Raw genomic sequence first — 15946 nt, 5'->3', positions numbered from 1 at the left:
AATCTTACTATGCTGGAAGTAACACAACAATTGCTTGTTTATACTGTCATGTACTTCTAAAAACATTTTTTTTTCCATTCACAAAAATGTTACATTTCTTAAAATACAGATGTGAATTAAGCTTATAGGGCACAATTTTTTTTTATTTGTGGGGAATACATCTTTCTAAAACGGCAATAGGTAAATGTTTTCACAGAGTATAAGATTTAGAAATGTTTTTGTGTGTTAGGATTTTTAAATAAGGTATAAAAAGCATTTTTGTACTATTGTTTGTAGGTAGGGGTTTGTTAGGCAAATTAATGTTTAACCTGTATTTTTATGGACAAAATTCCTTTACTGCTGCTTCACTATATATATCAATTGGACTTTTCTGGAATGTAACCTGGATGGACAATGGGGCTCATCTCACAGAAACAAGTCCCCACTCCCACTTCCCAAAGATGACAGAAACCCTTCGGCGGCGTTTCCCCGAACATGTCTGCGTACCGTGACTTTTTCGACCTCTGCCTCGGATGAAGTTGGTGACAAAGGGCTGATGGGACTAATGGAGGGAGAGCTCTCAACACTGGAAATGTACTCTGGGTCTGGAACGTACAGAACCTGCAAAACAGGACCAGAAGTCTTCTTGTTGAAGAACTGGCATCAGGTTGAAATCACAAGACATGACAGTACGGAAAACATCCTGATAAATTACAGAGCATGACTTTACTATGAAGTGACTTTTAAATGTATTGTAAGCTCAGGCAACAGAGAACAAATACCAATTCTTTAATACCAATATACTGTATTACCATCTTCTTTAGAAAGAGAAACATGAAATTTGAACTTGAGAGATAATTACGCTACAGTGAAAGCTATTTGCCAGGCAAATGTGACCCTCTGGGCTGAGGCAGCTTTCAGCAAATTTTAATCTATTTCAATAGGAAAGAGAATTGCAGCATGTGGCTCATTTTCATTTTAGGGGAAGGACTAAAACTCAAAGAAGATTTAAGGACAGGGCCATTCGGGTCTGCTCTTTCCACAATTTGCAATAAGTAAAGATCTGAGCTCCTGTTTTCTCATTAAGGGGTTTAAGAACTATTTTAATTTGTTATGACCCCACCTCCCTCTCAAAATGTTTTGGAGACGAGAACTGTGAATGAATTCAGCCTGCTGCCCATGTACTGGACAAGTAAAGCCACAGACATGGCCATTTCCCCCAGCTGGGTCTGTCTTAAATTCCAGTTTTTAACATTCACCCAAATGAATGTTTCACATAAAAGGTTAAAGCTTTGAAGAATTACTCTGACATTAAACAAACAAAATAGGAGTGTACATACTAAAGATGTACTGCGAAAATATGACAGGGTGGGGGTTTTCCAAAATTGTTTTTCATTATTTCAGGACAAAAGAGAAGTTTTCAAATAGAGCCTACCAAGAACAATGCATGCAAAGTATTTTTACAGCATTCAGGCATTTAACAATTGAATTTGGATATGCTGCACTCTTGGTGTTGATGAAGGGCTAATGAAAAACTCCAGAGGCACCCCAACAGGCAATCTCGAGAAGTCGAGTGGAAGCTCAAGACCAGGGGTACATTTTGAAAATAGGTTTTTCACTGCATGCTCAATGTCGGCCGAGCAAAAGAATCTTGATGACAGAAATAATTTCCATCCACAAGTACAGCACTTTAGAATCAGAATGATCCTCTTTGTTTCTTAAGTGCCCAGGTCTTTAATAAAGATTACTGGAAGACACACAGCTCATGAGTAGGCTGTTTGTGAAACTGAGCATGTGAACAAAATAACACAAAATACCTCTTGAAAGCAAATGCTTGATTTATTTTATTCTGTATGTTAATGGAGCAATCAGATCAGATGGAGTTGTGTCTTTAAAGACTTCTTAAGGAACATAGCCAGGAAAAATCTGTCCTTTTGCTGGGCTGCACAAATATGACAAGACAGTATGTTCTGTACCTGACCGGGGACAACTGCTCTGGAGAAAAGCTTGTTCAACTGGACAAGCTCATTGGGAGTGGTGTCGAACTTCAATGCAATGCTGTTCAACGTGTCCCTTGATTCCACCTGAACAAAAAAGAAACGCAAAAAAAAAATCATCATGCAAGTTCTTTGGTTTGTCAGGAAGAAAAACCCTTAGCAGGGCTATCACAAAGCCAGGTGCTGCCATGCTCTGAGATAACTCTGGACAGCTGTGATGATAGCTGACCGATGAGTAGGAGAATTCAGACTCACTCCTGTATTCTTCATGCCTGGTCAATCCTGTCCGTTAACCTACAATTCACCCAACACACGAAAAACACTTTCGTGCGCAGTGAGAGACTTGATGGTTGAGAAAGAACTGGTTACTAGACAATGGAGGGTGGATGGAAATAATTCATTTTTCTTAAATTAAGCTCCTGTGCTGTTTTGCTTGCCGAACTACATCCCTAATACAAATTTAGGAAACAACGGCTGACTCCACTTCTGCTTGTCTGATACACAATAGGCACAATCCTGCTACGGATGTTTTACTAAAACATTTAAGCAATGCTTATAATATTATAGTGCAATGAGTAAGTGCTAGTAATTATTCACTCAGAATCTTACCATGAAAAAAATATTGCACAGAAAATAGAAAACAATAAAATGCAGAAGCCTAATCTTCAAATTGTTTGTACGCAAAAAGCTTAATCTTAAAATTAAATCTAATGTTTAAATCTTACATCTAATGTTTTCTTTAGAGTAGAACTTTAAATTGTGAACATAAAAACAAAAGTATTTACTTGTCCTTTAAAGTGCAGCAATAAATAACTGATTTAAAAACTTGTAATTGGTTAGCATCTGGTTACACAGATGCGCAAAAGAGCAAAGCCTTCCTACTCAGCTATACAAACATCTTCCAGAAGTGCCCTCGACCTACTAGACAAAACACTGAAGCAAACATTAGCACTAAAAAGCCTTCTGAGGTCTTTAAAATGCCACATTTCTCAAAATTAATAAAAGAGAACACAAGAGTTAGGGTGTAACGAAAAAAGCAATATTGCTGTGCTCATTAAAATTAATTGCAACACATGTAAGATCATTTTCCTAACCCAATCAGATGTTTTATGGGAGGCTATGGAAATTGTGCTAGAAAACACAACAGCCTTTCCTTGGCAATGAACAACTGAAGCAATAATGTGGTTCTTTGCACTATAGCACAACTAAATTCTAAAATGATATACAGTTATCAGTAGGGCTTTCTGATATCTTTAATAAGATAATCCTAAACTATACTACTAGTAAAATGGGTGTAACACATGTGACTGAATCTGCTTGTTTATCATAATGAGCAGGAAGATAGGAAGTTTTAAGATTTTTTTAAATGAAAAGCTACTATATAACAATTTTGGTAGCTCATAAAACATTGGGATTTCTGATCTGAAGTGCCTCATAATCAAGAAAAGCCGTGTTACAAATCCATAATAATACCTGGAGATCAAAGGTTAACTTTCAGGTACCACTCTAACAAAAATGCCGTCAGTCTTGTTGCAGCTGGGGTCCCCAGGGGATCAGCTCACTAACCTCGCTCCTGTAATTGTGTGCAATCTCAGTCACACACCTGGGGCCAGACACATGGAAGTACCAATCTTGGCTAGGGACCCACAGGTCCTTCACAGTGGCCTAGGATATCCCTGAAGGAAACCGATAGGGATTCATTTGTTTCACTGGTTCATTGCAAAATCCTTTGAACAGCTCAGGGACAAATGTAGCCAGAAGGCTTTTGCATCTTGAGCAGGGAAAATGGTGAATTTCAAATGTGATGTCTAACATGACAGATGCCTGTGCAAGACAAATGCTATTTTAGAGACTACCATGGTCTCCCCGAGTAAAACACTGAAAGACGTTTCTTGTATTTGTATTTAGGTGTATATGCATAGAAGTCCACATTATTTGACTGCCTCTTACCTCTAGGCACCCATGTTTAGATCAGATGCTTTATAGGTTTATATACAAATAACCAGAGCTTGGTGAAATCAAAAACTCAGTGAGAAATGTGGAAGAAATGGGGATTATGCTAAACGATGAAATTAAAATTGTCAGATTTTTCAACAAGCCAAAAACATACAATGCCTCCACTGATAATAAACCTTGATTATCTATAACTAAAAATATGCCTTAATACAATATTTAGTTTTAAATCTAAATTTACATTGCTTTTACATTTAATGAACATGTTTATAAAACAATAGCATTTATTACATGACAACATTTCATTACTATTTAATTACCCTGTTAAAGAAGACAGGGTGATTCATGATGTCCACAGCTTGTAAGGTGATGTATGTTTAACACTGACAGTTCATAGCTGGTAAAACAAAAACTAAAGGAACCACCAGCTGTGAAAAATAGCTAAAGAGACCCTTTTTTGATTAGACTGGAAGCACTATCAATCAGATCTCAATCATAATTCGGGCTTACATAACAAAATCAGGAACATACAGTATGTGTAAAGGAAGACGTGGTTAGCGTGGGAGATCTTCATTTTCCGCACATAGACTGTGAAACCTCATCGGCCAAAAATAAAATGGCAGACATGACTAACAGCTGCTTTCTTCCTCATTTGTCAGACCACCTGCCAGAGGGGGACTGTCTGTACAGATCCAGTCTTTAAGAATCAAAACAGACTAATGAAAACAGACTGGAGCCCATCCTCAGGGAACTGTGATCACAACATGGTATGCTTTGAAGTCTATTTTGAAACTGCAAGGGTAGAGTATAATGGAATGAGATAATAATGGAATCAGCAAGGAAAGGAAGACAAGATATTTTGCTCGGAATGCAGAACAGATTCAGGCCAAGAGGAGACTGTTGAGGCCAGAGCAAACAAGTCAAGGGCAAGAAAACATTAAATGGTATAATAAATCAATTCAAAACACTAGGGAGAAAGAAATCACAAAAATAATCAATAAAGAAAAAGATCTACTCGAAGAAAAGGGATATAACTGTGACTAATTGCAGGAAAAGGTTATTGCAAAGGCTACGAGAAAGTGTTGTAATGACGACTAAAACTCAAGTTGAAGACAGACTAGAAAGTTCTATACTAAACCTGTAGGAGAGGTGGAGTGTTACAGGTACTAGAAGCCCTTAAATCTGCAAGGCGTGATGTTATTCTACCAATTCTATTAAAGGAAATAAGTAATGTTAATCAAACAAGTTTAACAAAAGTGTTCTAACAGCTACTAAAGACAAGAGTAATACCCATTGACAGGAAAATTAATAATGCGTCAGCATTCTGATATAATTCCTGGGTTTAAAAGTATGCTTTACCTAGTCTGACATGTTAAAAGAACTTAAGCTTTTTAGTCCTGAACACACAAGACTATGAGGCAACCAGATTCAAGCACTCCGAACCCTCAACATGGCACTGACAATCAAGCCAACCCGCCAGACTTCTTCCAAATCAACAGTGAAAAGCAAGTCAGAAAAGGTAAGTAAACACGGAGGAGGAGATGTAATAAAACTGAGATCAAGCGGCACTTTTTTTACACAAATTGTTGTGGGAGTCTTGAAGTCAGCCACATTGTTAAAGCTGGGACTCTCTGACGGCTTCTGAGAAACAGCTAGATGAAATCCTATGACCAGTTATCAACCAGCAGCCAAACAAGTTAGATGGGTAGAAGTGGTATTCTCTCATTTGAAATATTCCCCAGGTTTTTATTTACTGTGACTTCATAACATGCAAGGAACTACGAACATAGTTAACATCCAAGTAGGAAACAACCCAAAAAGGTGTCGTAAAGGAACAATAACGGATCAAATTTCTATTAGTCAAGCACAAACGTCACCCAGGAATGCTGGTACTTACTAGTAATCACTTTCACGGTGGCTCCTGCTGCTTAATTAAACCCGGCTATTAAGCACTTATTAGTTTGTGCCTGGAAAGACCAGCAAGCTTGTTCTACCTGCAAATTGCTGACACTAGGTTTATAATAGGCAGTGATTAACTTGGGCGCATGTATATTTCTCTCCAATAAGCTCAGAAGCAGCGTTTACCCTTACAAATGAATTGATTTATAGGAAATGAGATAGCTGGCGTTCTGAAGAAAGAAAATATACTGGAACTTCTTTATTGATTCGTTTTGCCTTGAGACACAAAAAGAATAGGAGCTAAGAATATCTGCTCTTTTCCAGTAAGTTTGCAGGAATGGAATTTACATAAACCAGCTTAAGCTATGCAGAACAAAAACATAAATCAAGATTTATTTAAAAACAAGCATAAAATCAAGAGCCAGGGGGAAAACAAGCAGCTGGAACAGGAGATATTGCTCACAGCAAAGGGAAAGATTCCCCTGCAGTAGATATCTGACATCAGCAGCTGAAATCCCCTGGCCCAGCTCCATCTACCCCTGTCAACTGCACTGGCTTTCCTCATCTTGCCCATCAATAGCATGCAGCCCACACTCTGTCCTGGTCAACCTCCCAGCCTCCTGATTCAGCACATAGAGAGAAACAATTGAAAGACTCAGCTGGTTGAGGTCCGTCCAACACCATCAACAGGATCGGCACAGACAAATGGGAAGCCTTTCATCTGAGATTTTCCACGCCAATTCCAGAGGGTGGCTGAGATCCCCATCAGCTCCATACAACGGGACCACGATACGGATTATTGAGAGTGAGGATGCTGCTCAGTTTACGGGGGGACAGCATTAATGGGCTTCACTGGATAAGAGGAGACTGTTGAGGTTTCACCACTCCTCAGGACTGGCAGTATCATTCAAGTCTCCCGTGGCTACAGGCCTGCATTAGGTTGCAGTGGGCAACCAGTATCTTGTGTGGGATACAGGTATAATGCTCACATCTGCAAGAAGCGACAGGAAGAAACCTTGTGTACGACTGCACACACAACACAAGCTCTCCTTAAGGAAGTGGTAACTGTATTCTTTCATCAGGGTGGGGACCCACAGGTGACACAAAAAGTGGCCGGGCTGGAATATGAACTTCTCCCCCATTTATTGTTAGGGTCCAAGACAAATATGATGGGAGTTAGGCTCAGGTATAAGTCTGAAATAGGACGTTTTTTTCTGTTCAACGAGCACACACCCAGTCTCGTTTGCCAAATGAAACGCAGCATTCAACAAATAATACATCTGCAGTTCTGGCAGCCAGAGGCGAGTGGGACAGTCAGCTGAGCAGTGCTCTTGCTCAGTCTGTTTAACTGTGCAACATTTGCTCCCAGGCCTGTACTATTTTAACTTGACTGAGGTGTCTCAGAACAGACAGATCAATTGATCAGTTGCTACATGTGGCCTTCAGCGGAGGAGGCAGATGATATACAGTTTTCAAACAGCCTTTTTAAGGTGAAATGTATAGTATTTAATTCATTTCTAAGCCACATGTTTTCAGTATACTAAACCCTGATAATAGGAAAATTGTTTTCCGCTCATTTTATCCATCTATTCATTTTCTAACCACTTTATCCACTACACAGCTGGAGGGAACGTTAAGCAAAAACTTGCAAACTTCACACAGATAGCAGCCCTTAGCCCCAGAGCTGCAAGGCAGCAATGTTAATCACTTTGTCACAGTGATGCCCAGTGCATAAACTATTCTTTACTGATTACTGATTATTTGCACGATAAAATATATTATTTTATCACCACAACATGCTGTCAGTGATATAAAATGGATGTACATATAAGTCTGTTATTTATGGCAATGTGTACGATTCCAGATTAAGCTTCCTACGAAAAATACCCAAACCAGAAAGCCACTTGATTCCCTGTAAGGGTCATGGCAACCTAAACCCATCCCTGGAAACAGAGGGTTCAAGGCCAGTCTTCCTCCTGGATGGCATACCAGTCCACTGCAGGGTATAACACACACAAGCACACTGGTTAAAACTGGGTTAGGGTTCGGGACTGGTAACTGGAATCCCGGGTGAGACACTGCTCTTGTAATCTGCAGCAAGGAACTGCACACAGATTGCTTCAGTAACATACCCACCTGTATACAGTAAAAGGGTACAATGAGGATAATCCTTTACTTGTTCCTTTGTGCCACAATAATTTAGTTAATTCAGAGAACTGAAGCCAGCATGCCTTTTTATAAGGTGGGGGGGAAACTGGGGTATTGGAGAAAACAAGCATGAACATGGTGAAAAACTCCATGCATGAGAAGCCTCAGCACAGATATGAACCCAGCACCCAAGAGTTATGTGGCATCAGTGCTAACAGCCCTGCCAGCGTGTAGCCCACACAGAAGCATGTTTTAAGGCATTATTGGAGAACGACTGGCATTTAAAATTTGAGGTTCGCACATATTCTAAGCTTTCGTCTTATCTGGATCAGTGCTGAAATCTGCTGTGAAAATCACAGGCTGATAGCGGGTATGGCTGCTGGCAGAAGCAATACGAGCTGTACATCTGCGATACATGCTTTGCACCAGGTTGCAGATGCCATCTAAATGGGACGGTGTCCCATCTCTCTTGCACAGCCTGGATAAGCATGTCAGTGCGCCCACGGCACAGCTGCAAGAAGAAAACTCATCTCGCGAGAAAGACGCTGCTTCACGAGCTGCACAAGAACATCCCCTGTCCCGCAGGAATGGCTGTCACCTGGACTTGAGCAATAATAATAATAATAATAATTGCTTACACTTATATAGCGCTTTTCTGGACACTCCACTCAAAGCGCTTTACAGGTAATGGGGACTCCCCTCCACCACCACCAATGTGCAGCACCCACCTGGATGATGTACTATAGCACGGTGCTGTCAGGCAGACATCAATCAACGACAAGCGAGCTTCTGTAGTAACTAGACACTCCTGCCCAGACCATCACCATCAAACTGACAGCTAACTGTACAAAACAATTAGCGCATTTTTCTGTGTGTCCCCCACCATGCTGTGGTGACAGCTATCGGGGAGGTCTGCTAAAGAGGACCAGGGACCACTGCTGGAGAGCCCACCTGAGGAAGACACACCAATGGCAGGAATCGTTCTTCTCTTGATAAGCAGAACATAGCCACACGCAACAGGTTAAATCACCTCAGCACGTGTTCCCCCTCTCGCTCATGAGGCGATTGGAGTTTATCAGTCAGTCGCGAATGATCAATTAATTAAAATGACACCAACGCTTATACAAAATCTACTTTATTTTGAAACAACACACAGTTTTTAAGATTTTATTGAATGTTAATACCTGTGTCTAACTGTGTAAAGTGTCTTTTAATGCTCAGTGTATTTAATCAGTGCTTGGAATACACACAATGATATAAAATACAATATTTGACAACGAACGATCTTCTGTCATTAGCACAAATTACTCAAGACACTATGAAGACAAACAGTAAATCTGAACAGTAACAATTTTACCTTGTTTTTTGGACAGGAGGGAGGTTTGCAAATGTCTCTCTCAGATTCTCTCCTCTATTTGTAAAAAGTGAACTAGCCTATTAGCTTGCCTATATTCATTGTCATTCACTAACAACAGAGTATGTTGTATTCTTACTTGGTGTATAATGCTGGAGACCAAAGAAAACAGACTCTTTTTTTCTGGGTTCCTACAGGTACAATACTGTATATTTCACTAAAGTAGGGGAAGATTGGGGACAAATTGTACAAAAAGACATGTTGAATTCTAAGACCGTTTTCACAGAATAAGTCAGGAGAATTTAACAATAAAGACTCTCAGCAAGAAATCCATTGTTGCACGAGTGATCTAAAAAAATAAGTCCTACAGTGCCTTGCGAAAGTATTCGGCCCCCTTGAACTTTTCAACCTTTTGCCACATTTCAGGCTTCAAACATAAAGATATAAATTTTTTATTTTATGTGAAGAATCACCAACAAGTGGGACACAATTGTGAAGTGGAACGAAATCTATTGGATTTTTGAAACTTTTTTAACTAATAAAAAAATGAAAAGTGGGGCGTGCAAAATTATTCAGCCCCTTTACTTTCAGTGCAGCAAACTCACTCCAGAAGTTCAGCGAGGATCTCTGAATGATCCAATGTTGTCCTAAATGACTGATGGTGATAAATAGAATCCACCTGTGTGTAATCAAGTCTCTGTATAAATGCACCTGCTCTGTGATAGTCTCAAGGTTCTGTTGAAAGCGCAGAGAGCATCATGAAGACCAAGGAACACACCAGGCAGGTCCGTAATACTGTTGTGGAGAAGTTTAAAGCCGGATTTGGATACAAAAAGATTTCCCAAGCTTCAAACATCCCAAGGAGCACTGTGCAAGCGATCATCTTGAAATGGAAGGAGTATCAGACCACTGCAAATCTACCAAGACCTGGCCGTCCCTCTAAACTTTCAGCTCAGACAAGGAGAAGACTGATCAGAGATGCAGCCAAGAGGCCCATGATCACTCTGGATGAACTGCAGAGAACTACAGCTGAGGTGGGAGAGTCTGTCCATAGGACAACAATCAGTCTTACACTGCACAAATCTGGCCTTTATGGAAGAGTGGCAAGAAGAAAGCCATTTCTCAAAGATATCCATAAAAAGTCTCGTCTAAAGTTTGCCACAAGCCACCTGGGAGACACCCCAAACATGTGGAAGAAGGTGCTCTGGTCAGATGAAACCAAAATCGAACTTTTTGGCCACAATGCAAAACGATATGTTTGGCGTAAAAGCAACACAGCTCATCACCCTCAACACACCATCCCCACTGTCAAACATGGTGGTGGCAGCATCATGGTTTGGGCCTGCTTTTCTTCAGCAGGGACAGGGAAGATGGTTAAAATTGAGGGGAAGATGGATGCAGCCAAATACAGGACCATTCTGGATGAAAACCTGTTGGAGTCTGCAAAAGACCTGAAACTGGGACGGAGATTTATCTTCCAACAAGACAATGATCCCAAACATACAGCAAAATCTACAAAGGAATGGTTCACAAATAAACGTATCCAGGTGTTTGAATGGCCAAGTCAAAGTCCAGACCTGAATCCAATCGAGAATCTGTGGAAAGAGCTGAAAACTGCTGTTCACAAACGCTCTCCATCCAACCTCACTGAGCTCGAGCTGTTTTGCAAGGAAGAATGGGCAAGAATTTCAGTCTCTCGATGTGCAAAACTGATAGAGACATACCCCAAGCGACTTGCAGCTGTAATCGCAGCAAAAGGTGGCTCTACAAAGTATTAACGCAAGGGGGCCGAATAATTTTGCACGCCCCACTTTTCATTTTTTTATTAGTTAAAAAAGTTTCAAAAATCCAATAGATTTCGTTCCACTTCACAATTGTGTCCCACTTGTTGGTGATTCTTCACATAAAATAAAAAATTTATATCTTTATGTTTGAAGCCTGAAATGTGGCAAAAGGTTGAAAAGTTCAAGGGGGCCGAATACTTTCGCAAGGCACTGTATATAATTAATAGCATTCATTTGTATTACTTCTAGTACCATATTACTGATGAATAGGACTTATTAACACTTGGTTTGCATGTTCCCTATGTATTTTTTTAAGTGTCATGCTGGAAAAAGAACAAAACACCATAAAAAAGATCCTGTGTCCTGTGCAATTACACTAACAGTAGGAGGACAGATTTACTCTGAAGAATTGCAGCTGCATCAGAAGTGTCCTGGCTGTTTTGCCAAACAAGCCGCTTGACTGTACCAGACAAAATTATCTGTAAGTGCTGGGATTCATTCAAAAGCCATCTTCATTCTTTCACACACAGAAATTCTAGTGTTTTCAGAACACTAAAACGCACTCCACGTCTGAAAACACAACTTTGAAGATGAGATCTTGCAAAACGAACTGGACTGTTTAAGTTTAGTTCGGTGCTTGTAGCAACACAGCACGTCCCAAAACGAGTAACTTATGACATAAGCTGTACAAATACAAAAAGTAGCACAGGCTATTTTAAAGTAACAGGCAGGTGAGAACTTTCCATTGCCCTATTACCATCAGGCATTTTCACACACACACCATAACTTGTGATATCTAAAAGCTCAGACAACCATTCTCTTTGTCAGACGTGTTAATTTTAACGTGTTAACACGTACAGAGGTTTGTGGACTAAAACCATCGAAAGGTCAATCCAGATCTGGCAAGCTGAACTTCAAGGTTAGCCACATAGTTTTGTCACAAGAAAAAATGAAAATACCGAAGTAAAGGGGTTCCATCCCTCTCAGACCGTCGAAAACCCAGTTCTGAAAAATGTTCAAGCAGATATTGCAGAGCTACAATGCTTGTCTGACAGTTGCCATAGCAATTTCCCTGTTAAAGCCAGGATGAGGATGTTAGGACAACCTGTAAGGGTTGCTCTTCCTGCTTCTGGCTGAATGAAAAGAGCTTCTTAGTTACCATGACAGCACCTTTTAATAACTACTTTCAAAACAGTCAGCAACTCAGGAAGGAAGAAAAAACTGAATACTGTTGCTACACAATATTCTAACTATATGTCCTTGAAGCTCATAAAATTGGTTTAAAACAAAACAGTCTTATTCCTTCAAGCCAAAGAAACTGGCTGAAGAACTTCGAAAATGGATGGGTGGACGAAAGAAGCATGTAACAGAAAATGCTGTGTTGAACTTGTTCGAAACACAAAACATAAATGTGGTTAGGCAACTTACCACTAAGGATAATTTTCCCTTTAATCATCAAGATAAACTAATTTAGTAAGTTCATTTACAGTACACAGGGCTAGTATTTAGCTTATTCCCTCTGATCTGCAGGAGGACAATTTAAATCTACAGTACATAAACTGGCTAAAAGTAAAATACTTTAAAAAAGACATTCATACAGAAATGTGAAATTCGAATGGAAGTTCATATTGCTTTATTTATGTCTGACCAAACTGGCAGAGCATTTAAACTTATATATCAGTAGCACCTTTTTTTCTACACACTGCTACTATTACTAGCAGTGCAGTAAAATATTTTACGCACTGCTCAAAATATAACATGCGGATTTTAAATATAAAATATTATACAAATTGCCCAAGCAATGTTCACAAATGAGATAGTATCATGATGTAGCAGTCAGAATATCCCCTATGTTTGAAATTTATTTTCATTCTTATACCAAGGTATTTAGTGAGCAACTGAGAAGTGCCTCATTTAACATCCTGACAACATGAGGCGCATTATTCTGATGGTGACAGGTGACCTCTTGGCTCTGATTGACATCCTTGCCCTCCTCTGCTAGAATCAGCTATAGAGAAGCAGTGTCCTGAGATCAAACCCGTGCAGATGGACTGGTACGCGGTCCAGAGGGATCTCTTTCTGTGCGCCCTGTCCCGCCTCGTTCCCCTGGATTCTGGAATTCCGACCTGCCGCGGCCCTCCCCGGACGCAAGAAGCCGCAGAGCAGTCCGGCGAAGGTTTGCAATGAGTTTTAATCCGTCACGGAAAGGCCACTCTGGAGACCAGACGGAGAGACTGTCTGGCGTGTATGCATTGCAAATGCTCATTACATTAAATACTCTAAAGCATCAACCTCAAATGCCATTCATGTTAGAGAACACGTTTTAGGACACGTGTATTCAGAATGAACCTTTTCGCCCTTCACACAGATTTCCATATATGAGACAACGGTACACCATATTCATCTTTAAGTTATATTGTAAAAACAGTCGAACAGGTGGTGTGTCACCATCGCCAAAAAAAATCATGCACGAAATCCTACAGGCATAAGTGGTTTACTGGGACTGGAGGGCATTAACAAAAGTAAACAGATAACAGAAGCAAGCACACGTGTCTAATACGGGACCTACATTGTTAGACTGCTAAAGGAACAAGTACAAATGGACTCGGAGGGATTGAATATTTTTGTAAATGAGAAACTTCTTCATTCTGGAGAAGTGAATGTTTTTGGAGACATTTTTTTTTTAATTCATAAGTGTGTTTAATTTATTGCGTTATTAAAGGGTTAAAAAATATTTCAATGTATTAAAATGTAAAATGTGGAGGTGTAAGAGGAAGAAAATGCAAAAAATTCAAGGGGGTGCATACTTTCTGAAGGCGCTGTATGAAACATTTATCAGTAAACAACGATAATCTTGTCTTATTTCTCACATTCGGATTGGAATAAAATTACATCAATATTTTTTATTAGAAGAGTTTAGTGGAAAGGGAATTTGTATTCTTAATGGCAAACAAATGAAAAATTGTTGAACAAGTATTATTATTATTATCATCATCATCATCATCATCTTGTTTTGTTTTGAAAGAGCATGATAAAGATGACCATTTGGATCTTTCCCAGCTCTTATAGGTTTGCTTTACTCCAGGGACAGTGGTCAGGAATCCATTAACTCATTTCTGGGGCCCTTCTGTCTTCTGCTCATCTTTTGTTGTGCTCCTTTCTCTCCAGTGGAGTTCTAACCCTGTTTAATTGGCTCCAGGTCAGGGAATGGGAGGACCTTGCTGAAAGAGGGAGCTACAGCAGGGTGACTGAGCAGATGGTTTTTGCGGCTGTTTTTCAAACTGAGATTCTCTTGATAAAACAAAGGCTTTCCTGTTCTCTAGCGGTCGAAGATTAGAAATTTATCTGATGGAAAATCACCGTCCCCTTCAAAAAAGTTTTAAGCGAACACCAAAGACTGCAGGCAGCAAATCACCGTAACTTAATGTCTTCTTAATTTAAAATAGACATCAGAAAAAGGACCACAATAATATTGTTCTTGTACAGAAGACAGTCAAAATGCCTTAAATACGCTGCCACATGACAAACAAACTGACACATGGCATTCTTGGCATTCTTCAATTACTACAAACAGTGCTAACAGCAGAAGAAGAACCCAGGTAGTCACAGCCAAAGCAACTTATAACGGATAACAGAGATATGAAATTCATGCCTATCTATCATCCCTGCGCATGACAAAGCACACTTCCCTATGAAAATCCCATCTTGCTATCAGACACTTTAAATGGTCCACTGATGAAAACAATTTTGCTGTCATTCCCTTGCAACACTGTCTGTGACACATTTGCAGGAGAGGCGTTTATCAACACCTGCTCAGGAGGGAATATGCTTCTAAATGCAGAATGCACAATACTGATGCCCGAGATAACTGTTCACTGTGTTCAAATAGTATAATTACATCTGTAGTGCAAAGAAAAGAACCAGATGCTGAGGCATACTATTAAACCAAGCAGAAATCAATCTGCTATACAAATAATACGTCTGGACACTTGCTATTTTCAGCCCAATGGTCCTAGCTTGTGACTTTGCTCCAGTAACAACTGAGACTCACATCAGACTCCTCATCGTTTCCAGGGAGTGTAAGAAACTGACTGCAGCTGGGTTTGAGGGTCATTTGAAGAACATACAACAGACAGAGCCAGGCTCCATTTTCAGTTAATGCTTAGGAATTGGAGCTTCTCTCTACAGACACCAAATCAATAGAAATGATAACACAGTTGCAAGGTCATTTGTGAACACTGCCGGAATGTATGTTGATAACAGGCACACAGCACAAAAAAAAAAAGAACAGACTCATTCACTTCATGGACTTCAAATTTAAAGGGGACTTCTACACTCTGAACGATTTCGATCTTTAGAAAAGATTCTTTGCTTACTGTATACTTGGAAAATTAATACTTTGTTTTTCTACAAATTACATACAGCACAGCGTCATAGCTGTTTATTACTCTAGCATGCGTTTCACATCAATGCCTGTTACTGTAAACAGAAGAAAGGCACTGCTCCAACTCCAATTTCCAAAGTGTTTAGGTGTGCAGAAGACAAACAGGAATGTTTGTCTGAGCAGGAATGGCTGAAATGGAAAACATATACAGCACACCTTAAAAACGAGGACGGGTGCAGTCTCACCACAGTGAAAGAAAAGCATATGTGCAGCAGGTAAGAAGGCATCACATGAACTAACAAGCTCCTTCTGGAGAGAAAGAAAGTGCCTGTGATAAAATCGGCTCCTACTTACAGAATATTCTATGGTCCCTTTAGGTTTCTGGAAAGACATCCGACGCCCATCTTTCTTCTCTGGAGTCTTCTTCTGCCCGGTGTCTGAAAGCAAA

At 39.9% G+C, this 15946-nt stretch overlaps 1 protein-coding gene across 5 annotated transcripts in view; it reads right to left on the bottom strand.

Annotated features, from left to right (window-relative positions):
- The window catches only part of oxr1a (oxidation resistance 1a), a 176026-nt gene that overhangs the window by 38946 nt on the left and 121134 nt on the right, over nt 1-15946 (bottom strand). For all 5 annotated transcript variants that reach the window (XM_069194898.1, XM_069194895.1, XM_069194897.1 and 2 more), the window contains 3 exons: nt 15853-15935; nt 1956-2063; nt 487-600 (listed from right to left, as the gene is read on the bottom strand). In XM_069194898.1, the coding sequence (XP_069050999.1) occupies nt 487-600; nt 1956-2063; nt 15853-15935 (305 nt within the window). The remainder of the gene's footprint in view (nt 1-486; nt 601-1955; nt 2064-15852; nt 15936-15946) is intronic.

The sequence above is a fragment of the Lepisosteus oculatus genome, chromosome 10, assembly GCF_040954835.1.
Source record: "Lepisosteus oculatus isolate fLepOcu1 chromosome 10, fLepOcu1.hap2, whole genome shotgun sequence".
NCBI lineage: Eukaryota > Metazoa > Chordata > Actinopteri > Semionotiformes > Lepisosteidae > Lepisosteus > Lepisosteus oculatus.
Note: the sequence above shows the minus strand (reverse complement) of the source record. Positions and strands in the feature narration are given on the sequence as shown.